Source organism: Gracilinanus agilis, chromosome 4 (assembly GCF_016433145.1).
Source record: "Gracilinanus agilis isolate LMUSP501 chromosome 4, AgileGrace, whole genome shotgun sequence".
Classification (NCBI taxonomy): domain Eukaryota; kingdom Metazoa; phylum Chordata; class Mammalia; order Didelphimorphia; family Didelphidae; genus Gracilinanus; species Gracilinanus agilis.
The window spans coordinates 307,356,897-307,382,044 of record NC_058133.1 but is presented as its reverse complement, the minus strand read 5'-3'; the positions used below and the strand labels follow the sequence as shown (position 1 = coordinate 307,382,044).

The following is a 25,148-nucleotide window of genomic DNA, read 5'->3' as shown; positions in this document are numbered from 1 at the left end:
GTACTGGAGTCAGAAAGATCTGAGCTCAAATCTAACTTTTGCCACTTTAGTTGGATGACACTGGCAATATCACGTAAATTCTTTCTACCTCAGATACCTCATATGTAAAACGGAGCAGCCAGGTAGCAACTGAGATGGAGTCAGGAAGATTTATATTCCTGAGGTAAATCTAGCCTCAGACACTAGCTATATAACCCTGGGCAAGACCCTTAACCTTGTTTGCCTCAGTTTCCTCATCTGAAAAATGAGCCAGAGAAAGACATGGCAAACTATTCTGGTATCTTTGCCAAGAAAACCCTAATGGGGTCATGAACAACCAGACACAAGTGAAATGACTAAACCACCAAAAATGGGCAAAATAATAGCACCTGCTTCACAAGGTTATTGTGAAGATAAAATTAGATGACATGTGTAAGACTATCAGCCTTAAAATGTTATATAGATATTATCTATTATCTCTATTAGGAAAATAAATCTTAAAATTCTAAGTTTGCTACAGTGCCTAGAACACAGTATATGCTATGTATATATGTATATATATATATATATACACACATGTATATACATACATATTTGTCTGACTAATTTTAAAAAATAATTGAAACAAAACTAAACAGAACAAAGCCTACAATCTTGGTGAGAAATGGCAGGTTGATGTTCCATATATAAATACTCTTCAGTGTCAGAATGAATCAGTTTGTTTACTAGCACAAAACTTTGCTTTGAGTCTTTCAAGGCCAAGGATATGTTTTTGAAAACCAAAAGAAATATTCCTCACTTCAGATCACATTGAATTAGTATCAACAAACTCCTCCAAAACACTAACAGTAACAACAAAATACTACTCAATTCAGCAAAGGAACAGCTTATGAAAGAACAATCACAGTGAGTTGGCCAAAGTGACAATTCACTTCCTTTAACAGAGGAGACAACAGTATATTCTATTTTTAAAATTGGTAATTTTAAGCATTTCTGTTTGATTCAACTTTCCTTTTGCTAGGTTCCACTATCCTTACAAGTGGAGAAATAACAGAGTTTAGTCTCTTGTTCCTTCTCTCTTTTAATTTGGTTATCATCATCGAATAAATGTCAGCCTTTCTGGAATGAATTTGTCATTCATTCATTCATCAAAATTTAACTGATCCCCTGAACTACTTTGTTGTTTCATCATGGCAAGGATTCAGTCTTGTTTTACATCAAATGAGAGACTTATAAAGTGCTTAGCACAATGCCTAGCAAGTATCAAGGAGTTAATAACTGCTTCTTTTCCCCCAAGTCCCATCCTTTCCTGTCTTAAAGACAATGCTAGGGGCACATCAGCTGTGGTGTGTTCCTCCAGGTTGAAGGGGATTCAACTTTTGACTTGTGGATAGAATAGATATTGTTAAAGATTAGTGTAATAAAAGAAAGAGAAAGTTATCTTGTGAAAGTTGGAGAGAGAATGAGGGATTAAATATTTATGTAGTACCTACAAAATGCTAGGGACTGTACTAAGTACAGTAAAATGTGATCTCTTCTGATCCATACATCAACCCTGTGAGGTAGACGCCATCATTATTACCATTTACAGGTGAAGAAACTATGGCAAGCGGAAGTTTAGAAATCTGCTAGTGGTTACACCACTAGCAGTTGTCTGTTACCATATTTTAACTCAGGTCTACAAATCTCTAGGCCTGGCATTTTATCCATCAGGTTATTTAGTTGCCTCTAAGCTAGGTGATGAAGACTCCTTTTTGTGTGTGGCCACTGCAACTCTTGAAGTCATGCTTCTAAACTGCAGAGAAGTTGCAATCTGTGTTGGTGGAATATCCACAGTAATGGAAACCATAAATCTTTTAAAAGATTAAGAAACTTTTTTTTGGTAAAGCATTGTACCAGGTGCCTTGAGTGATGGAACAATTTAGAACATACTTTAAGGGGACCAAAAATCTTATAAGAGAGAGAAAAAAGACATTTGCATAGTAAAGACACACACAGTATACCATGTGATAAATGATGGTAAAGGGGACACCAAAAAAAGTGTGATTGGCATTTAAAAGGAAAAAAGTTCATTGAGAGAATAAAAGAAGATTTCATGAAGAATGAGGTACTTGAAATGGGTTTTGAAGGATAGTTAGGATCGAGAAGCATAAAACTGAAGAACAAGTGTTATGAAATTTCTTTTTGTCTTTATATCCCTTATCAGTGTGGTAAATTCCATGAACTCCTTGGGATATTGTTTTTAAATTCAACAGGTAAAATACATATAATTAAAAAGTAAACAAATTATATTGAAATATATCTGTTGAAAATTTTTAACTTCATGGACTTCAGGTTAAGAATCCATGAAGGATCATAGCATTCTTCATTTTACTTACTCCATGAATTTTTCTCTAGCATAAATGATATGTCTTCTTTCACAATATGACAAACATAGCAATATATATTGTATAACATATATATGATCTATATCATATTACTTGCTATCTTGGGGAAGAGTAGAAGTTGAAGGGGGGAGAGAACATGGATCACAAAATGTCAGAAAAAGATTATTAAAAATTCTATTGACATGTAATCTTAAAAAAAAAAGAACCCATGAAGAAAGGATATTACAGGTGGAAAGAACAGAGAGATCAAATGAAGAGAAAAAAGCCAAAGTGTCGGCATCTATGTATACTGAAGAGAAATGTGTGAAAGTTAGAAAGACCAGATGTGATTATATCCTGTAAAAGTCTAATGTCAGGCTAAGGAGCTTAGATTGATTCTCACACTATGGAGAGCTATTTAAACTTCCTTTATTTCAATTTTTGCAGAAAAAAAAAACAAAAAATGAATAACTTCCCTTGCCCAGGAGAAAGGAGGCATAGGGCAGTCTGTATTCAAACCACAGAAAATTGCTAAGTTATAAGGAGAACAAAGATATTGAACTAATCTATCAGCTTCTCCCACCAAAGGAAAAAGTTTTTTTTAATATTCATAGTTCTTCAGGGTAGTAAAAATGCTTCTCTTTTGTTCTAGAAGAACTAATTCTTACAAGCAAGCATTTTATTCCCTCGCTATGGTAACATGATGCCTAAACCATCACTCAATCTGGTCAATTTCTTTAAATAGCCAATCAATTTCAGTAATAAACATTCTTCAACAAATCATACTGACTGGTTAATTCTGTGTAAACATTTGAACAAGAAGCCCTCTCTAGCCATGGCAAAGTCGTGATTTATTTGTCATAAAATTCATCTTGTTTCTTGAAATAAAATATTTAATCAAATACTATCACTCAAATATCCCATGAAAACTTTGTGTTGGTAAATGTGCTTTGTATTTTTAAAGTTTAGGAATTAAATGTTAGGAATGATTCTAATTTTCTTTCCTATTTATAAAATGGAAAAAAAATCTTTATATATGGAATGACTTTTAAAAAATCTTTAGGATTGATAGAATTATAATAAACTATTAGGAAATTGGTTCAGTAGCGTAAAAATAATCTCTCCACATTATGGATGCAATTTTATCCTATGAATATATTTAAATATTTTGGGTTTTTTCCTTGCTTATTATTTTTTCTTAAGGGATAGGGGAAGTCAACTCTGTGAATTTCATTGGGAGAGGAACTATCTTCTCACTAATTGAGCACCTAAAATGCAACTTGAACTTTAGCCACTTGTCATAGGTTAAGTGACTTGCTCAATGCGCTTGCAAACACTATTTGTAAAACCAGGTCATTGCAAACAGAAGTCTCCCTAACTCTAAGGTCGGATTTCTAGCTACTATCCTACTTTTTCTTTGCTCTGCATTACAAAGAAAGAAATTCTGAAGCGCTTTAGTGAGGCCTTTGAGAGTCTTCATAAATACTATTAAACATACATTTTATTTTACTTTTTTTAAACCCTTACCTTCCACTTTAGAATCATTATTGTGTATTGGTCTTAAGGCAGAAGAGAGGTAAGGGCTAGGCAATAGGAGTTAAGTGACTTGCCCAGGTTAACACAGTTAGGAAGTATCTGAGGTCACATTTGAACCCTGGACCTCCAGTTTCTAGGCCTGGCTCTCAATCCATTGAGCTGCTTAGTGAGCTGCCCCCTTCATACACTTTAAAAAGAGAGACAGAAGTCTGGATTTGTGATTTTATCCATTTGAGGAACTCTTTGTGTATAAACTCCCTTTCGTCAGTAGAGATCAACATCTTTCCTGTGACTTTATACTGAGGAAGTTGACTGGAAGCATTAAAAGATTAAATTGAGTTTCCTATGTTCACATAAAATGGGTCATAAGCAGGATTTGTTTCCTGGTTTTCCTTAATCCAAGGTCAGTTCTCTATCTGCCACTGCATAATTCTGCAACTTCCTCCATAGAGTCACTGGACTGTGGCATTGGTGGATAATTGCCACATCTAGGAAGATCCAGACCTACCATAGTGCACCATAATACCATGCTCCATTCCCTGTCCCCCTACAACTGGGTTCTTCAGTTCCTTCCCTGTGGCCATGTACTTGAAAATGGTGAGGATTTACCAAATCTAGTTAATATTCTGTTTACCACCAAGCATGGCTGTCCATCCTTCCCTGATTCTATATGAACAGTAATCAATGAATATTGTCATTTCTGGAAAAAAGTGCCTTGGATGTCAAATAATTGCCCTGTTTTTCTACTCATCATTCCTGTGATTAAAAATAGAATTTTTTTTTCAGACTAAGCAATATTCTCCTACTTATAGAGTCCTCTCTTATTAGAATATGAACTTTTTGAAGGCAAGGAATCTTTCATATTTATATTCTAAGTAGGAACATTGCCCATCACAATAATTGCTTAATATTTTAAGAATATTTCATTTATTTATGTTTATACTTATGTTAAACATATGCACTGACCCCACAGCATTATTTTTTAAAGTATCCCCAAAAGTCCTAATGAAGTATAATTGTTTTTCCTTTTTCTTTCTATAGTTAAGGCAGCGAGGTCACATAGTGTTGGACATGGAGTCAGGAAGACCTTAATTCAATTCTTTCCTCAGATATTTAATAGTTGTGTGATCCTGAGCAAGTTACTTAAATTATTTTTGCTTCACTTTCCTTATTTCTAAAATAATGGTGCTTACCTCAGAGTAATTGTGAGGAAGAACTGAAATAACATTTAAAGTACTTTACAAACCTTAAAACATTTTCTTAATGTTAGCTATTATTTACTTTGGAAATCTCTTCTTCCTGAGTAATGAAAATACAACTCTCAAATGAAGAGTTGGCTGAAACAAACAAAAACATCCTCTGGGAGTTCTGCCAAACTCTTATTTTAATGAACTTAAGGCAAAGAAATAGCATAGGTCACTATGTTTAAAATTCAGGGATCAAAAACAGTGTTTTCAGCTGTAATAATGTCAGTCTACCATTTAAAAAAATTAATACAAAACTGAAATTGGACCTATATTAAATACACCATGTCTATCCTATTTAATGAGCTTTAACTATTTTTATGACTAGAGAAATGTTGAAAATTAAGTGCTTGGAATTAAATCTGAAATTAATAAAGTTGCTATAAAAGAGCAACATGGTCTTTTCATACATGAAAAGTAGATGGTGAATATTTACTAAATTATGCTAATATTTTCAAAATGTGCCAGTATAAGCATAGCCTGACTAACCCTCGTTATTCTTAACACATCCTGAATGATGTTTATTAATTGATTTATAAAATAAAAAACAAAGGAAGCCTTAAATTCTTCAGTACTTAATGTGCTTGGATTGAAAGGATCCAATCCACTATATCCAGTTGTGTATAGTGAAAAGTTTCCATATTTTCCTATGGTAAGTGATATAAAGTATGAGAATAAGGTCTTTGTAATATCAGTTTAAATTTTTGATAGTTTTTTAATCATTTGAGATGCTCAGAGCATTTCACTGACCTCATTTGCCAAGAGTAATATTAGTGGCATTTTTGTGATATGGGGCATGGACATGGAGGCACAAAATACAGCACTTTAATTGAATCAGTCATTTTTCCAATAGGAAAATAGTTCTCAAAATCCTCCTCTGCAAAATCAAGTGTTCTTTCCATTCTGCCAAGCTTCCTGCCCTATGTCCAACTGACCCTAGCTCCTCTGTGCTGAAAAATTGATTTCTTTTCCAATCATTTCTTTGCTTTATGTTCTCATGTCTCTTACCTGTACACCATCAGATGCAGGAATATAGCTTGCCCTTTTAAATGTATCTGTCACATTTCGTAGAATTTCCACTGATATCAGAAGGTCTCCTGCATAAAAATTTTTCCTCTGAGTTAAATCCAACAGGGTCTTGGTCACTTGGGACATGCCATCACCTGCCAACATTCGCTGACCTTTGGCAAGGTGCTCTTTAATCTGTGATAGGCAAAGAATGGAATAAACATCAGAATCTTCATTACTATGTTTCTACCTGTCTTGAGGAAAGAAATATATTTAGAAATATGTCAATACATTTTAGGAGATTTTTTTTGAGATATCCAAAACTGCAAAATGTATCAAATTCATTGATAGGCAGATACCCCCGAGGCAAAAGTTTGTGAGTGTATACAATACTTTAGATTTGCCATAACTGTCAATTTAGGCTTAGATGCCAAAATTAAGGGCACTGGAAATAATTCATATTTATTTTCAAGGACAAAGAAAAATAAAAGTAGTTTTTCAATATGATAAAAAATGAAAGACTAGCTCAATCAGGACATCATAGAAATTATGAAAACGTGCAGTGAAAATACTAATTTAAAAATGTTTAGAGATTTAACTCCAATTATTTCACAGCACAAATACAGAACTGTACTGAAGTAATAATATATGTGTAGCAAACATATCATTCTGACACAGGCCACAAAGATAACCTGTGCTGAAGAAGATTGTTCTGAAATTTAAAACTTCCTAAACATATGACAAAAGGTAGAGTCCTTTAGAGAATTTTTAAAAAAGTTTTAGTAGCTAAGGAAACTCGGCTCTTTTAGTTGTAAAATTAATAGTGTTGCCACTGACTACTCTCTGGGCCTTACTTTCATCATCTATAAAAATGAGTAAGATTAGATGTTCTCTAAGGGCCCTTTTACAGCAGATCAAGAGGCTAGGCTTGTTAATCATGTAACTGCCTAAAAGTTCCACTGCAAAAATACCTTCTGTTCGTTCTCCATAATTTATTTATTAAGGGAAGGATGGATATTTGATGCTTGAAAACAGTCCAGGTGAAATAACAAGCTTCTATTCAGTATGTCTTCTAGCCAGGCTATTTTGAAATACACTAAGAAGAGAAAGACATCTATGCAGTAGACCCTGCTTTAAAAGAGTTTACAAACAAATGTTAAGGAGAATGATTCATATAAAATTAACTACAATACATGCAAGGGTGGGCAGTGAAGAGACATGAATTTAAATCTGGTCTCCGGCATTTATTGGCTGTGTATCCCTGGACAAACCATTTAACCCTCAGTTTGCCTCAGCTTCCTTATCTGTAAAATAAGCTAGAGAAGGAAATGGTAAACCAATCTGGTATCCTTGCCAAGAAAATCCCAAATGTAGTTACAAAGAGTAACTGAACAATGATGGCAATGACAAAAACAAAGGAGCCTGGGATAAGTGCAAAGGAGTCCAAAGTAAGTGACTGGGAGAAATGTGAGAAGGAAAAGGGTAACTACATTTATTTACTTATTTATCCACCCATGCACCCATTCACCTATTCATTTATTTATTTATTTGCTTGTTTGTCCGTTTATTTATTTATTTGTTTGTTTGTTTGTTCATGCATTTGTCTATTTATTTATTTGTTTGTTGATTTGTTTGTTTGTTCATTCATTCATTTATTCATTTATTTGTTTATTTTTTTAAACTCTTACCTTCTGTCTTGGAATCAATACTGTGTACTGTGTATTGGTTCCAAGGCAGAAGAATGGTAAGGGCTAGGCAATGGGGGTTAAGTGACTTTCCCAGGGTCACACAGCTGGGAAGTGTCTGAGGTCAAATTTGTACCTAAGACCTCCCATCTCTAGGCCTGGCTCTCAATCCACTGAGCTACCCAGCTGCCCCAGGGAAACTACATTTATTAAGTGCCTACTGTATTATGTCATTTGATCTTCACAATAATACTATTAGGGAAGGCAATTATTATTCTCATTTTATAGTTGAGGAAATGGATAAGTGATTTGCCAGGATGATAGGACTAACAAGCCTCAGGTCACAGGTCTAAGAAGTGTCTAAGGCCAAGGTCTTCCTGACTCCAGGCTCTCTATCCACCTTGGTACTAGCTGCAAGGGAGAAGGAAATAGCAAACCTCTCTAGTTTCTTTTCCAAAAAAAAAACCCATATAGTCATAAAGAGTGGGAGACCATGAGTGACTGAATAACAACATCTAGTTGCAAGGGGTGGAAAAGGAAGGTATTATGGAAAGGGCTACAAAGGTATTAGGACTTTTATCTGTGAATATTTAAAATATAATATATATCTAACTATGATTGTTAGGAATCCTACATCCTGGCTATGTCTACCTTGACTTCCACTCTAGAAGAACGCCTGAAAGTCCTGATAAGACCAATTGAACTCATTCCAGAAAATGCCCAACTAGATATTCCAATAAAAGAAGCCTAAGGTTTCTGACATCCCTCTCTTATACAGAACATTTGGTGCTGATATGCAAACGAATTAACCCTTAGGTCCAGAAAGGCTAAGATGACTAGACAGAGTCAGGATATGTAAAGGAACCAGATATATCTGATAAGGCTGCTGCAGAATTCCAACAAGTCAAAGGGTCCCAAATGGCATATGTAGATCCCTTGTATAAATGGATATACTCTGTAAGCCCCCAAATCACTGTCCACTCCATTAGTGAAATCTTTCCTTTCCTGGGAGTCCTATGAGAATGTGGCACTGGAAATGGGAAAAACCTCCCCAAAACTGATCTAGGGGATTAGTAGAATGTAAACTCATTAGGAGAACTGAAAAGGGATTGAATTAGGATGATTATGGTCTAAGAGAAGAGAAAGCAGCAGATAAGAGGTAGATTGTAAAGGTAGAATCAGCAAGACCTGGAAACTGACTATATAAGGGAGAAAGAAAGAGTGAAGAACAGAGTAGATTCTGAGGTTGTAAACTTGAGTAACTGGAAGAATGATGGTGAATTTGTGGGGAAGGGGAGATAATGAGTTCTATTCTGGATATGCTGAGTTTGAAATGACTATACCACATCCAGGTAGAGTACTCTAGCAGGCAGTTAACAATGGATTCACTATGAATAAGATGGAACTGATTTATCCTGTTTGACCCCAGAAGACAGAATTGTGAATAACGAGGAGCCAAAATAAGGTAAATTTAAGAGTGATGTTCTAGGGAAAGGTCCTTTCAAATAATTGGAGGTATGCAGAAGAAGAATAGGCTCCCTTGCCCTGGAAGTCTTCAAATCAAGTATGGCTTGAAAATTTTTAGTATTCTTAGTAGAAATTATTGTAGGTAAGGGATGAATTAGATGCCCTTTGATGTTCCTCTGAAATTCTGCAATTACATGATTAGGGTAAGGGAAGGCTTTTACTCTCTGTCCCCTTCCCATTACCTCATGGTCACCACTACTTTTGTTCAGGCCCTCGTCACCTCATACCTGTACTGCTGAAAAAGCTTATCAATTGTCTGTTGGTCATCTTCCACACTACAATCAAATGTGTTTCCTAAATCACAGGTTTAACCATTTAACCTTAACTTTTTGCTCAATAAATACTACAGGTTCTTTATTACTGATAGGATAAAATATAAACATATCTGTTTGAAATTTAAGGTCCTTCAATCTGCCTCCAATTTATCTTTCTAATTTTATTACTCATTTCTCCCCTTTAATAACTCTGGTTTCATGGAATTTTTTTTCCATTTTTCACATACAACTCTCCATTTCATATCTCTTTACCGAGGCATAGGCTATCGAACATGCTTTAAATACCATTCTTCCATGTGTCTGCCTCTGAAAACCTAAAATTTCCTTCAAAATTTAGTATTAGCCTTATCTAACCAAGGTCTTTCCTGATCACCTCAACTGCTGGTGTATCAAAGTGCTCCTCACACAACTAAAAAAAATAAAATAAAATCACCTAACAGCATTTATTTTATACATATTTATACATATACATGCCATATCTCTTGAAAGAATGTAAGCTCTTGAGAATAGGCATTGCTTTTTTCTCTTCTTTTTCCTTTGTCTGCATCAGCTCCTAGCAGAGTGCTAGGTATTGAGTAGATACTTAACAAATGCTTTTTGATCAATTGATTAAAATAGGCAATTACCAATAGAGTGAGAAGTTAAAAATCCTATATACTTGAAGAAAACAGAATCAGAGTGTAAAATCTAAAAATTGCTTCTCCAAAGAGATATATAGAGATCTACTTTAAAATAGAAGAGCTACCAAAGAGATCATAGATAAAAAGATTTGTACAAAAATATTTATAGCTGCATTTTTTGTGGTGCAAAAAAAACTGGAAAATGAGGGTATGCCCTTCAATTGGGGAATGGCTGAACAAACTGTGGTATATGCTGGTGATGGAATACTATTGTGCTCAAAGGAATAATAAACTGGAGGAATTCCATGTGAACTGGAAAGACCTCCAGGAATTGAAGCAGAGTGAAAGGAGCAGAGCCAGAAGAACATTGTACACAGAGACTGATATACTGTGGTAAAATAGAATGTAATGGACTTCTGTACTAGCAGCAATGCAATCACCCAGGACAATTCTGAGGGATTTATGGAAAAGAACGCTACCCACATTCAGAGGAAGAACTACAGGAGTGGAAACACAGAAGAAAAACAACTGCTTGAACACATGGGTTGATGTGGACATGATTGGGGATGTAGACTCGAAATGACCACCCCAATGCAACTATTAATAATATGAAAACAGATCTTGATAGATGATAAATGTTAAAATCAGTGGAAATGCACGTCGTCTATGGGGTGGGGGGAGCTTTGGAGGGTGAAGGGGAGAGTAAGGACATGAATCATGTAATCTTAGAAAATTTTTCTAAAAAATAAAAGCTCTTATGTGCAAAAAAATTAAAAATAAATAAAATGTTTAAAGTTGTAACATTAAAAAAATAATAAAATAAAATAGAAGAGCTACCAGGAGAATTCTGGGAGACTTATGAGAAAGAATGCTATCCACATTGAGAAAAAGAGCTGTGGGAGTAAAAACACAAAAGCAAAGCATATGATTTATCAGTTGGTTATATGGGTACATGATTTGGGGTTCTGGTTTTAAGAGATTACTCTATTACAAAAATGAATAATATGGAAATAAGTATCAAGAGATAACACATATATAACCCAGTGCAATTGCTTGTCAGCATCAGGAGCAGGGAGAGAAGAGGGGAGGGAGACAACATGAATCATGTAAGCATAGAAAAATATTAAAAAAAAGTTTTTAACAAAAAAATAAAGTAAATTTAAAAAATAGAAGATCAGAATCTTTAAAGAATACTCATCTGGGGGGAAGCTAAGTGACTCAGTGAATTGAGAGCCAGGCCAGAGACAGGAGATCCTAGGTTCAAATTTAGCCTCAGACTCTTCCTTGCTGCGTGACCCTGGGCAAGTCACTTAACCCCCATTGCCTAGCCCTTACTACTTTTCTATCATAGAACCAATACACAATATTGATTCTAAGATGGAAGGTAAGGATTTAAAAAAAAGAATACTCATCTGAATAAAAAGTCATGTAATATTTTAATAACAAATATTTGCATATAATATTTCATTAGTGTTCATCACCCTAAAACAATTATTTATTCTTTATTCTATTATTAAAATATATGATGGTAATATACTTTGATAAAAAAAAATTCCTAAGAAATCTGGTCGTTTTTTTCCCCCAGTGTCCAATATAAAATAGAACTCTATCTTTAAATAGGTCTTCGCTATTATTTCCTACTTTTTCTTTCACAAGTCTTATATCTAATCTGTGCTTTCCCTGACTTTGCCCAGCTCTCTTAGAAAAATTACCTCCCCATAATTTCTTCTTGGTGTCACTTCACTATTAAAAGTCAGAAGTCTGTTTTGGATAGAGGTCTGTTCTTGGAGTCAGGAAGACGGATATTTGCAAACTATGTAATGTGGGTGAATCATTTATCTTCCCTCACCTCAGTATCAACATTTGCAAACTGGAGATGGGATTGGAATGGATGGCCTCTAAGGTCCCTTTCTGCTCTCTATATAAATAAGGAAACCTAAATTTGGGATGATTACATGACTCATCCAGTGTCATACAGCTAGTATTTTAAGCTAGTAGTTGAAGCCAGGACTCGAAGAAAAAGTGCCCCTTTCTTAATTATAAACAACAACAACAAACACTCTAATAATTTGCACAATTTATTGTGCATTTATTGTGTCTGCCCTGTATACAAGATATACACAAGCACTTCATGAATAAAAATTCTTCTAAATTGCAAGTTATTAATATAAGCAGGAATCAAAGTAAATATATTCAGAAACCAACCAATATAGCAAAAAATATTTAATTAAATCCTTCTAGGTGAGTGCACTCAGTTGCCTAAGAAATTTAACATAGCTTATGGACCAGCAGTGTGTGGGCTCAATAAAAAGGTGATGACAATGTTGACTAGCCTGCTAGGATTCAACATGAATATTAGGCCACAGTGAAATATGAAAGATTTTAATATTAGATTATTTTTTGTAATTAGCCCAAATAAGAGTTAGTATAGACACAGTTGAAGGGGCTTTGATTGGTCTTCTGCTTGGTGCCACAGTGAGGAAGAGCATGATTATGCAATATGACTCTGCTAAAAGTAAAGTCACTGTAGTCAAGTCTGTCATAAAGGCAAGTAGAAGCCCTTGCTTGGGAGATATGATAATATATCACTGACAGAAAGAATGGCTAAAAACTAAATTATTGCCTCAGCATCCCCAAGGACTCTTTCTTTATTTAAAAAAAGAAAAAACAACAGAAAGAAGAGCCACCTAAGTTTGTCTGCCTTTCTACACCTTCTTTCTTTGTGTAGTTTCTTTCTTCCTTTATTTTCAGCAAGAAGACCCCCTCAACTTCCCACTCCCTACACCCACAATTTATGACATTGATATGAATCTTTAAGAAACAAAGGTATATTTCTATATGTAATCTAGGTTTTCTATTTCTATTATGAAGATAAATAGCCAAAAGAAGAATTATAGTGAATGGAAGCTCTCTGAGACCAGCGATTATTTTTCCTTTTGTCTGTATAAATGGAAAAACTAACTACTTTATAAATGTACGTTTATTGATTTATTGATAGCTGAAAGAATAAAAAGAAGGCAATCAATACTTTACCTACAACAACTTCAAACCTGGCCTGAATCAGAAGTAAGCAAATATCATTACCGTCTGACATCTGTTTATAGACCATATGTGAAAATAATTAGTCTCAGTGCAGTCCTCCAAAGACAAATGTCTTTATCACAAAACCCAACTACCACAATGGGTAATAATTAACATCTTTCTCAGTAGTGTCAAAATGGGACAATCTAGGATAAATAAATTTTAATATTCCCACAATTTTGTGGACAGTCTCAATAGGATCTGCAAGTAGAATAAATTGCTTTCTAGAAAATGCCTCTCTGGAAACCTTGTTGATATATAAAAATATAGGTTGTTGCTATATTGGGGCTGATAGAGCACCATGGTATATCTTTTGGAGGCTTTCTTTCTTACTCAATATATAGGAACCATCTTGGGGTTAAATGGTGGAGCATTTCCTGAAGAAATGCCTGATATAATATATGATGTCTCAATGACAAAAAGAACAGAAATATTCTTTACTGAGAAGCTCTGATATGGAGTTCAGTGTGAGTGCATTTGGAAATCAAGTACCAGAACCAAGAAGAGAGGGAGAGAGAGGAGGAAGAAGAAAAATAATGAAGGAAGAAGAGGAGGAAGAATAGGAAGGAGAAAAAAACAAAGGTGAAATGAGGAGGAGGAAGAGTAAGACAATGACTTTTTTTGTGCCCAATAATAATTGTTCAGTGAAAAAAAACTGTCTCTGAAGAGACAATTTCTCTGTATAAAATGAGAAGAAATCTAATTATTTTCAAATTTAATATCATAGATACTGGAATCCTTCTTTGTCTTAAGGATGAGAGAAGAGTAGCTGAACTATCTATCATAACAGAATGCCAAATACTGGGCATATTTTCTATGACTTTAAGTGGTCATCAGAGAGCACTCATCTAGAAGAAGAGTACTTTGACATAGGATCTCACCTCTAAAGCTCAGAAGCCACTTAATTCAATCCTCTCATCTTACATATTAGGAAACAGAGGCCTAGGAAGGCTAAATGGCTTGCCCAAAGTCACACAAGTAGTAAGAATGAGAGGCAGGATTGGCATTGAGGACTTTGGATTCCAGTATTCTTATTTTTTCCTTTGGGCTAATACTTAATACGTGTATGACCATAGCGGGAAGTAATATCTTAATACCTTTGTGAGCTTAATCTGTCTAAACCTTAGTTTGTTCATCTGAATCAAAAGGTATGGACTAAATTAATTCTAGGATGCTTTCTAGTTTTGAACATATGATCCCATGAGCCTTGGGGTATCCTTGAGTGTTGAGTGCTCTTCCTTCCTAGATCTTACCCTCTTACCAAAATCCTCTTTCTGCGATGATGTCTGATTAGCTTTCTTAAGTGACCTGCTATCACCATTTAAAAATTTCATTGCAATGAGTTAGCTCCATTTAATCTAAAGATAGAAGCTAAAGCAAACTGTCTGTGCAAATCCACTGGGTAAGAAATCTAGAAACCTGCTCTAGCTAAAAATTCCTTTGGTGGTTGTTAAGTAAATGTCAACATTGATGAATATTCAAGGAAAGATGCATAAAAATCAGAATGCTTCATATACTCGACTACTTGGGAGAATTACTTTAATGCTTCTATGATTCTGTGATCTCATCAATGGCAGTGTGCTAATAATAAAAATGATGATGATGATGATGATAGTTATTTGTATAGTATTTTTGATAAGAAAACACTATATCATATATGTATATGTATATCTATGAAATCTCATTTGATACAAAACCTTGTGAAGTAGATAATATGTTTATATCCTTTTTACACATGAGGAAACTGAGAAAGGCAAAGTCACTTAGCCAGATTGATACAGTTAACACATGAGTTGACCTAATTCCAAGTCCATCACTTTAACCACTGCACCACCTAGCTACCTAGATGTATAAAAATGAAGATCTAAATTCATTCATGCCTGCTTCTCTGCAAAACTCTTGTATATCTTCTCATAAATTTTCCAAAGGGTGCCCAGCCAAGGGCTAAGAGAATGCCACTAGATATTTTTCTTAGTTTCCATTCTGCAAATCTCCACCCAGCCAATCTAAAGCATCCTCTATTTCAGTGACCAAAGTGATTTTTCTGAAGATACGTCACCATACTCCATGTCCCATTCAACAAACTCTAGTGGTTCTCTTATTACTACCAAGATGAAAGAAAAAAGTCTTCTGTTTGGCATTTAAAACCTTCACAACCTGCCCCTTTACTACTTTTCCAGTCTTCTTACACTTTCCTTATTGCATATAGCTGAATTGTCCTACTTGTTCCTTACAAAGGCCTTTCATTTTCCTGAGTTTGCACTGGCTATCTTCCACGCATAGAATATTTTCTCTCTTCAACCTTACCTGTCAGTTTCCCTAGCTGATTTCCTATAAAACTCAACTCTTCTGCTTTCAGGGGAGCTGGGCAGTTGCTTTTCCAGCTGCTTGTCCATTCCTCCGTATGTTTATCTTCCATTACTCTGTATATAGCTTGCATGTGACTAGGTATTTACATGTTGTCTCCCTAATTAGAATTTGAAGTCCATGAGGACAAGAGTGATTTTTGTCCTTTCTTTGAATTTCTAGTACTTTGAACAGTGTCTGTCTGACACAGCAAATACTTTATAAATGCTTATTAACTAACTCAAAATTTTGTGGTTGGTTTTTGTTTTGATGCCAGAGTCATTTCTAGATATATAATTGAAGTTAAGAATGGAAAACAAATTATGTGCCCCACATGTCACTGCCCATTTTCTCTTTTTATAAAGAAAATCTTTTAAGCTAAACCAACTAAAAGAGAAACCCTATATATTGCATAGGCAACACTTTATATCTAGAGACTCTTTTTCTCTAGGAAAAGGGATAAGGTATTTTTCCTCATTTCTTCTTTGTTTTAATATTGGTTGATACAATTATATTGTTTGGTTTCATTTTAGTATTTTTTTTGTTTGTTTACTTCATTATAGTCAGTGTAGACACTGTTTTCCTGGTATATACTGTTTTCTTCTTATTTCAGTACATATATCTCCTTTTTCTCCCTTCCTAATCTATTATATTGATTTTTTCTTACAACATAATAATATTACATATTAATATTAATATATTTCCTAAGCTGTAGAGTCCAACTTTGTTTACAGGTTTTTATTTTTTGCTACCACAAAAAGGACTGATGAATATTCTGGTTTACATGATATACTTACTTCTTCATTGACTCCCTTGTGTATACACAGATTATTGGGATCCGAAGGTAAAAGGGTATGAATAATTCTGCATAATTTTTCATAATTACCAATTATTTTCCAGAATGATTAAACCAATTAAGAGGTCCACCAATCAGTGTATTAGTCTGCCAATCTCCTCTCAAACTTTCAAACATGAACTATCTTAGTAATCTTGAATATGGTTGTTGATAGTTTGCAATTATTTTTCTAAAAAATTTTATTCATATTTCTTGAATATTAATCAATAGAATGACAAATCTTGTTCCTGTATAATTGTGTTAAATGCTTCTATAGGTTAGCTGTCAGGCCTTTCTTCAGAAATATTTATTGTCAGGAGCTAGCACAGTAAATTAGATGGAGACTTGCCTCACATCCCAGTGTAGGACCCTACTTCTACATATACTTGCTACATTCACCTGGACAAGTCATTTATCCATTCAGCTCCTGCCAGGAACCCTTTATAAAGAACAGAAGTTTTGCCAACCAGGTGCTTATCCTTTTTGGTAGAGGGAGTTCCTCTCTAGATCTCACACAAGTTCAGACAAATTTTGATCATTTTTCCCTATTGATATATTTCTCTAGTTGTATTGATATTGTTTGTGCAAAAGTCTTTTCATTTTATACACTTAAAATTGCCTATTATTCCTCTTCTATCCACTGTTTAAGATTTTACCCTTTGACCATAGTTGTAAAATTTCTCTTCATTTCTTCTCTAATTCTATAACTTATTTTTTGTGATAAAGCCTTAAATACTTAGGCCACTGATCCATTACAAATTCATCACAAGACGTTGCTCTAAAATTTTCTTCTAAGCTGCTTTTCAGTTTTCCTATATGTTCTCACTGAATAAGGAATTCTTCTGCAGGTATTTTATGTTCTTGAATTTGTCAAACACTCTACTACTAAATGAGATCGCTTCAATCCCACTGACATAGTTTTCAGTTTTTTTTTTCAAAAACAATAAATAGTAAAACAAAAACAAAAACAAAACCCTGACCTCTTACCTTCTGTTTTAGAATAAATACTAAGTATTGGTTGTAAGGCAAAAGAGTGTTAAAGGAATGTAGTGGGGATTAAGTGACTTGCCCAGGGTCACATAGATAGAAAATATCTCATGCCAGATTTATATCTAATACCTCCCATTTTCCGGACTGGCTGTCTATCCACTGAGCCACCTAACATTCTTACTAAATAGTTTTAATAATTGCTACTTTTATAAATAATTTGAGATCCACTAAATCACTCTACAATGCATGGATACCCATGACATATATAAGAAATCTACCCATTATCTCTTACTTCCCTAAATTAGTGATTCATCTTTTTCAGTCCTAAAGTTCTCTTTTGCTACTGTTTATACCATTTATCTGGCTTACTTATTCACTTGCAATGTGTTACAGACTGTTTTTAGTCATCATGTGCCTCTCATATCTTTGGGTGACTCTCAATTTTAATCCTTCAGAGACTGTCATATCCCATAACTTCCAGACATTCAAAATCACCAGAATACCATTTTTAAAAGATGGATTTTTTAAAATAGAAAAGTTTTGGATCATTTAAGGTACTATCTAAGTACCCAGAGAGACAATCTACCCCATTCTATTCTTCCTGTTTAACTCTGGAGGAAGCTTATTAGCCCTGTACAGTGTTTGACTAATATATGTGTATTCATAGACCAGTTTTATGTGTTTTGCATCCAACTACAAACATTTCAAATAAGCGTTCTTCGTGCATTTTGTTGTTCCTGTGTGGATAATCTACCAAAGTACTGATTGATTATGAATCTCATTTAAGACTATTTGTGATATTCTGGAGTTTGTCTCAACCAACAAAATATTATCCACAAATAGAAGCAAAAAAGACCACTATGTGTGAGTATATGTATCTCCAAGTTTACATATACATATATTTTATACATACATATATATGTATTCATATGTGTTCGCGTGCTATGTATGTCTTTATATAGATAACTCTTCAATGTCCTCCAAATTTTCATCACTATCTTGGACCTTCTTTGTGTATACTTTGACTAGTTAACTTGCCATTCTCATTTTGGGGAAGTACCTTGCAAAGACTATTGATTTGTAATTGTGGATGTTCCAGATTTTTCAGGCAAATTCAGATGCTTAATTTATCCTCTAAGAAGTAGTTAAAATGATCCTTTATTTAATATTATTAGAAACTACAAAAATGGGTTAAATCCATCCTCTTTATTTTTATACTCTATGATATATAGGTAGCCAATGAAACAATGAGGCAACAGTTCAAGGAGCTTCTAACTGGCACTTATAGCTAAGAGACAGTTGAGATGTATGGTGGAGCCAGCTCTAATTAGCTTGAGAAAGCCATTGTCAAATTTTCAGTGTGAGTATTTGAACCTCAAAATAGGGCAATCACCCTGAATAAAATGAAATATTGTGATTTTGATTGTCTAGATTTGTCATTTTTAATAATGTGGATTAATCTTAAAAGTGTATGCACATATATGTATACACTTTTAAGAATATATATATATATATGTATATATATACACACACACTCTGTCCCATCCTAGCCCATTTATTAAATTTGTACCAACACAATCTGGTATTGCTTTATTAACATTACTTGAGCTCAGCAGGAGTAGAAAAGAAAACTAAGGGAATAAAGTCATCACAAATTGGAAGGTTAGTGATTGGGGACTAATGATAAGAATGATAATAACCAATATTTATAGTGCTTAAAGATTTAAAAAGTGCTTTACATACATTATCTTATTTGAGCCTCAAAACAGCCCTGGATATATATTCTTTTAGTATTTATTTTGGGGTTTGATATTTCAATCTTTCAAATGATATTTATGAATAACAAGATGGTATTCAAATTATGCCTACTCAAATGGTGGGAAAATTGCTTTTAGGAAACAATAAAGAAATATTTTGTTTCTTCTTTTTCATTCTCTCATTCCTTTATGGCTGTCATTGAATTGGTACACAAGGGTTTGTATTTCAACTCTTTTCCCTCAGGGTTGCAATTAATGCTGATCACTTTAGAATATTTTGTGAATTTTTTGAACCATAGGACACTTTAAAGTTTTATTTTTTAAGTCATTCAGACTTAATTTAAATTAGCAAGATCAACCAATGAATGGATAAAGAGATTGTAGTCTAAATATGGGTTCCTTTTCATAGCCTAGGATTGTCTCATTTCTCTCAACATAAAGAGGTCTTCCAGGGTCAGGATTCAAAGAGTAGGTGTACTCTTCAGATAATTTTATTCTTTTACTCAACACCTTCTATTAGTGCAGTTATCTCTATTGTATTGATTCCTTAAAAAAACTGTTCATAGTTTCCCATTATAAATGTATACATTACTTTTAAACTAATACATTTATGTACTATTTTAAGTAATAACTCCTACAGCCCATCTGTAAGATATACTATAGTTTTTCACAGTTTCTGAAAACTTAATATAAGAAGCAATTATATTAATGACACCTTCCTTCTCTTCTAATTCCTATGCTTTACCTATTTTGGGTCAGTGAAAAGAACTTGGAGTAAGAGCCGCTGACTTTGATTCTGTCACTTACTACTTGTATGACATTAGGCAAGATATTTAACCTTGGTTTTCTCACAGATAAAATGCAAGAATTGAACTAGAAGACCTTTAATTTCCCTTTTGGTTCTAAATTTACAATTCTCTCTATCAGTCTGTCATATCAGAAAGTGCTTTCTTTATAAGATATGAGTCTTTAAGATATAAATTCTAAAAAGCAAGTGCTAAATAATAACAGAAACCTAACTTTTAAAATTATCAGTCATTTTTTATTACCAAAGTTCAACGATTGGATAATTTTATCTAGTATTTTATCTAGTATTTTATAGAGAGATGAGTAGTTTCCAGAAGATACAGGGATACACTCCACTGAATTACTTGGAGCAAACAATAATTTTGATATGTTTTCATTTTGTTATAGCAATGGATATGTGTATTTGACTCTAGGCTGACTTAGAACATTTAATAGTGATGGGATGAAATTGTATAGAGAGGGTTTTTCCAACTTTATCTAGGTATCTGTCAGTTGAGGGTAAACCAGAGGTGTTGGCCTTTACTGAACAGCCAATACACCCAAAAATCTAATAGGAGACAACAGAATTATACTCTCTTTCATGTATTTTATTGTTCACTAAACCTAGCCTGTCTACCATTTCCTATACAGAGTGTTTTGCTGGGGCCAGCTCAAACCAGAAAGCCAATTATCCATTGAAAATTATCCTGATTCTTCTCTTCTGCAGTTTTTAATGCCTTTCCATGAGAAGTTACTTTTCACATTATTTTCTCTTTTATTTTTTTATCAATGTTGTTTAGTTCAATCATTTTCGAGTCATGTTTGATTCTTCCTGACTTCATTTAGAGTTTTCTGGCAAAGATATTGAGTAGTTTGCCATTTTTCTTCTCCAGATTATTTTACAGATGAAGAGACTAAGGTAATCAATTAGTGCTAAATAATAGTGTATGGAATTTTAACCAGTAAATGATATGAGATAAATTTTCACAAGAAATAACATGATTTACTAATAGGGCATACTGTCCATTAACAAAGGATGGGACCTTCCATCAGCCTCTCATGCAAAAGACCCTCAATGAACAATGACTCTCTTTTTAAAAGGGAGGTGTATCTCCTTTCTTATTGGTATGACAGTTCATTTTATGGATCTTCCCTGGCAATGCCCATTGGTGAGTATTTTGAAAGAGGAGGTGATTTTAGAGATCTCCACTCCTCCTTCATTATTTCATCATAGTAGAGATAGATATTTATCAGATTAGGAAAACTCCAATCCACCCTGCTTTCAAATGAGTGAAAGTTCACCAGCTGAGGAACCCTAGCTGACTCCTTTTTTTGGCATGTTAAGAAATCAAGGAACCTATGAAGCCCAGCTCCTTCTAACAAGTTGTTTCAACTGTGCTTTCAGTGGTTCTCTCCTCCACTGGGCCCTAGTCACCCAAAATCTAGATGATATATTCAGCGAGAACAAAAGACAATAGATTTCTTAACCTTCAAATCTTAGGGAGAGTGTCCTTTCCAAAAGTTAAGAACTTTGTACAAAAGATGAAAGATCTGAGCCAGTTTAGATGCCTTAACGACTGGTCTATTTCAGCCTGATCTTGGAAGCCAAGGAATTTGGGGGAAAATGGATGTTTTTCTATAGAAATAATACTAATAAATATAATTCAACAATAATTTTTCCTCACAGGATTAAGTGATTTATCTGGGGTCAAGCAAGTAGTAAGTGTCTGAGTCCAGGTTTGAACTCAGGAAGATGAGTCTTTTTGACTCCAGGCTGAGTACTCTATCCAATGCATCACCTACCTGCTCAAAGTTTGCATGCTGATTTGCAAATATGATCTTATTTTATCTTTAAACTACCCACAGAGATAGGTGCTATTATTGTCCCCATTAACAAATTAGAAAACTGAGGCTGAAAGATACTAAATGTCTTAGCAAGGGTTAAACAGCTAGTAAATATCTGATTCTGGGTTTGAATTCAGGTGTAGAGGGTCTTGAATAGTAAAATAAGCATTTAATTTTGTTCCATAGTCAGTGGAGGTCCACTGAAATTTTCAAGTAGGAATAACATTATTATATATTGGGATGATTGCTTGGAGAGTGGAATAAAGATTGCTTTGGATAGGCTAAGGAAGACAGATAAAAGAATTACTGGCATAATCTGGATAAACAGAAGAAAACAATAAAAATGTTGTCCAGATGCATATTGAATTAGAAGGTAAAAACAGGGCACTAAATCTATAAGGGCTCGGAAGTTTGCATTCTATTTCTCTGACTTGATGGATCTTTGGCATAGTGACCATATTGACAAAATCCTACTAAAATGATTTAGAAGAGAAGCAATTAGGACATAAATTTGGGTGGTTTCAGTAGGAGGAGAAACAAGGGGGTAGATTTTATGGAATAAGTATTGAGGAGACTTAATAGTTGATTGGATATCAGGGATAAGGAAGAAGAGAGAATCAAATATGGCACTAAGGTTTTTAACCTGGATTTCACTATAGAGGAATTAGTGAAAGAATTATTGGGGGTTGAGATGAGAAATTCTGTTTTGAACCTATTGAGTTTCAGTTTCTAGGTGGAGATAATCAGCCATGATTTGAAAATGTAAGAATGGAGCTTCAGCAAGAAATAGCAGTGTGTAGAAAAAGATTGGAGAATCATTTCTAGAGAGGTCATAATTAAAGTAATGGAAGTGGAAGAGCTATTTGAAGATTTCCATCATGGAAAAATATTAGTGAATTAATGAATCATCCTTCTTATACTTTAATTCTGAAAGCTGTCTCCTCATATATTAATTGCAATTGCCAAATGGAATTCTTTAAATTTTACTGAATGCTGAATTTCATTCTATAAAGCCAAGTTCACCCAATATTTCTCTTATATACCATTATCCAAGCAATGAGGTGTTGTTTAAAAAAGTAGTTTTCAGAAAGAAAACATAAACACACATTAGTTACTATTTGGTCTTTAGCCAAAAAAATATATACTAAGTGTAATCATCCTTAAGCCATCTTAACTAAAACGCCTTGTTGTTAATGTCCAAAAGCTAAGTTGAGTCACTTTCTAATTCCGCAATACTTCCCACAATGCTTAGGAGAAGGAAGCTCCCACTGATGTACAACCATCCCAGATAATGATACTGACTTGTGCTTGTAAAATGTCAAGCATAATTTAATTGTCCTCAAAATATTCATGCATCTCACTTTATGAATAATTCAATGGTGTGTGGGGAAAGAGAGGCTATCTTTGGAACATTTGGCCTACGTAATCTTTCATGAGTAATTAATTTTCTTAGTAATCTGGTGCAGTAACACTGCAAGTAGTCATTTGCACATGTGTCAGTCTTAAACTGCAATGAGAAATTCGATATCTAAAAGATGCATCTCTATCACCATTTTTGTGCTAGTGAATAATAAAGAATTTAAAGTGTCATAAAATTACAAGGGTGGCTGGAAGTAACAGCAAGTCTCATGTTCTACTGAAGAAAATATTTTATTAGCCAAAATATGTGATTTTTCTCTTCTTTGAAACTGAACCAAATTAGAAAAAATCCTTTTCATTATGTTATACAGGGAGTTCTTTCATTTAAATAGCAGAATAAACAACCACCACAATGACAAAAACCCTGGGAACAAAGCAATTTAGCATGGATTTATGAAGAAAAAACCCCTTCTGTCACAGTTCTTTTTTTTTCTCAAAGGCATTTTTCATCAGAGTTATTTTTCTGATTTGATTCCACAGTAGAAGGTTAAATTCTCACACGGAGATCATTAGCAAAGAATAAACAGAGCAAGTACTAAAGCTGGCTTTGCACCTACTGAATGCTGCAAGTGTCTGTACTCATTTGATATGCATCTTGCAAAGCTTGGCTGTTCCCAGAAGGCCACTCCATGAAGACTGAGAGAGCAGCGTCTGCTAGTGGTGCCTGCAGGTCACAAAGAATAGAGAAAAATCTTTATAAGGGAGATGCTGGAAAGCACCAAAACAAATGCAATACAGACAAGAGGTAGTTTTTCCTTTTTCTTTTTCTTTTTTTTTTAAATCATACGTATCAACTTTTGTTGCTATTTTGGTTATCCTTAATGCATACCCTTTCTAATGAAAACACTAATGGTTTTAGCAAAAAGACCAAACAAACACATAAAAAACCACCCAAAACCAAAATAACTATTCTGCTTATAGGTTTTAATTTAAAATAAAACAATTCACAAAGTCCATTAAATTTGTTGTTTGTTACTTAGCTATTAGAACATCTTATTCAAAGGTAAAGAAGAAAATGGTGCAAGGATGATGATATAAACAGTAAGAAGATGCTTTTTTTATGCCAATCATTAATTTTTATTTTATTATTTTTTCTACTGTACCTGTGGCATTCAGAGGACATCGATTGAATGCCATATCCCCTGCGGGAGTCCTTTTCCACACCATCGACATTAGATTATCCTCTGGACATATTTCATAAGGTGCTGTGATTGAAAACAGAGAAAGGTAAATCCTGAATCAAAGTATTTATCCTATTTTTAAGAGGCAATAATCATCATATGTACCCTTTTAAATGTGGAAATCATTCATATTCTTTATTTTTTCTTAATTTTACTGAATTTGTGAAAAAAAGTGTTGTTTTTTAAAAATTCTCCTTCCTGGATTTCATTTTATAATATACTGCTGACATACATCAATGTCTTTGCAGCCATTAATGAAGACTCTATTACTTTAGATATAAGTAATTTTCCTCTGTGTATGAAATAGACTTGTAGATATATAGTCAAATAAAAAATTACTATAATTTTTAGACCATACATAGAAATAGCAACTGTAAAAAAGAGCTTATTTTAAATTCTTGTTTTGTTTAAATGAATTTAAAAGATATGAAATTTTATCACATAAAATATATTGATTTATAACATATAAGATTATTTGATATACCATTATTAACGAATCTGAGGCAAAATTATTTCACATTTCCATAATAACAGTTTTATGCTGTATATTTTGTCAGTGGCAAGCCAAAAAGAAACTATTACAGAAATAATTTTGTCCAGGTAGACCTTCTCTGCCATCTTTGGATATATTTATTTTACTTTTTTACTTTCTGAATTTATTAGATTGT

The 25,148-nt window shown here is 33.8% G+C and overlaps 1 protein-coding gene across 1 annotated transcript in view; it reads right to left on the bottom strand.

The window, feature by feature from the left end:
- Window positions 1-25,148, bottom strand: part of ADGRB3 (adhesion G protein-coupled receptor B3) — a 907,908-nt gene that overhangs the window by 487,231 nt on the left and 395,529 nt on the right. The window contains exons 7-9 of the mRNA XM_044676017.1: window positions 24,403-24,504; window positions 23,857-23,963; window positions 6,134-6,328 (exon numbers count right to left, since the gene is read on the bottom strand). Coding sequence (XP_044531952.1) covers window positions 6,134-6,328; window positions 23,857-23,963; window positions 24,403-24,504 — 404 coding nt within the window. The remainder of the gene's footprint in view (window positions 1-6,133; window positions 6,329-23,856; window positions 23,964-24,402; window positions 24,505-25,148) is intronic.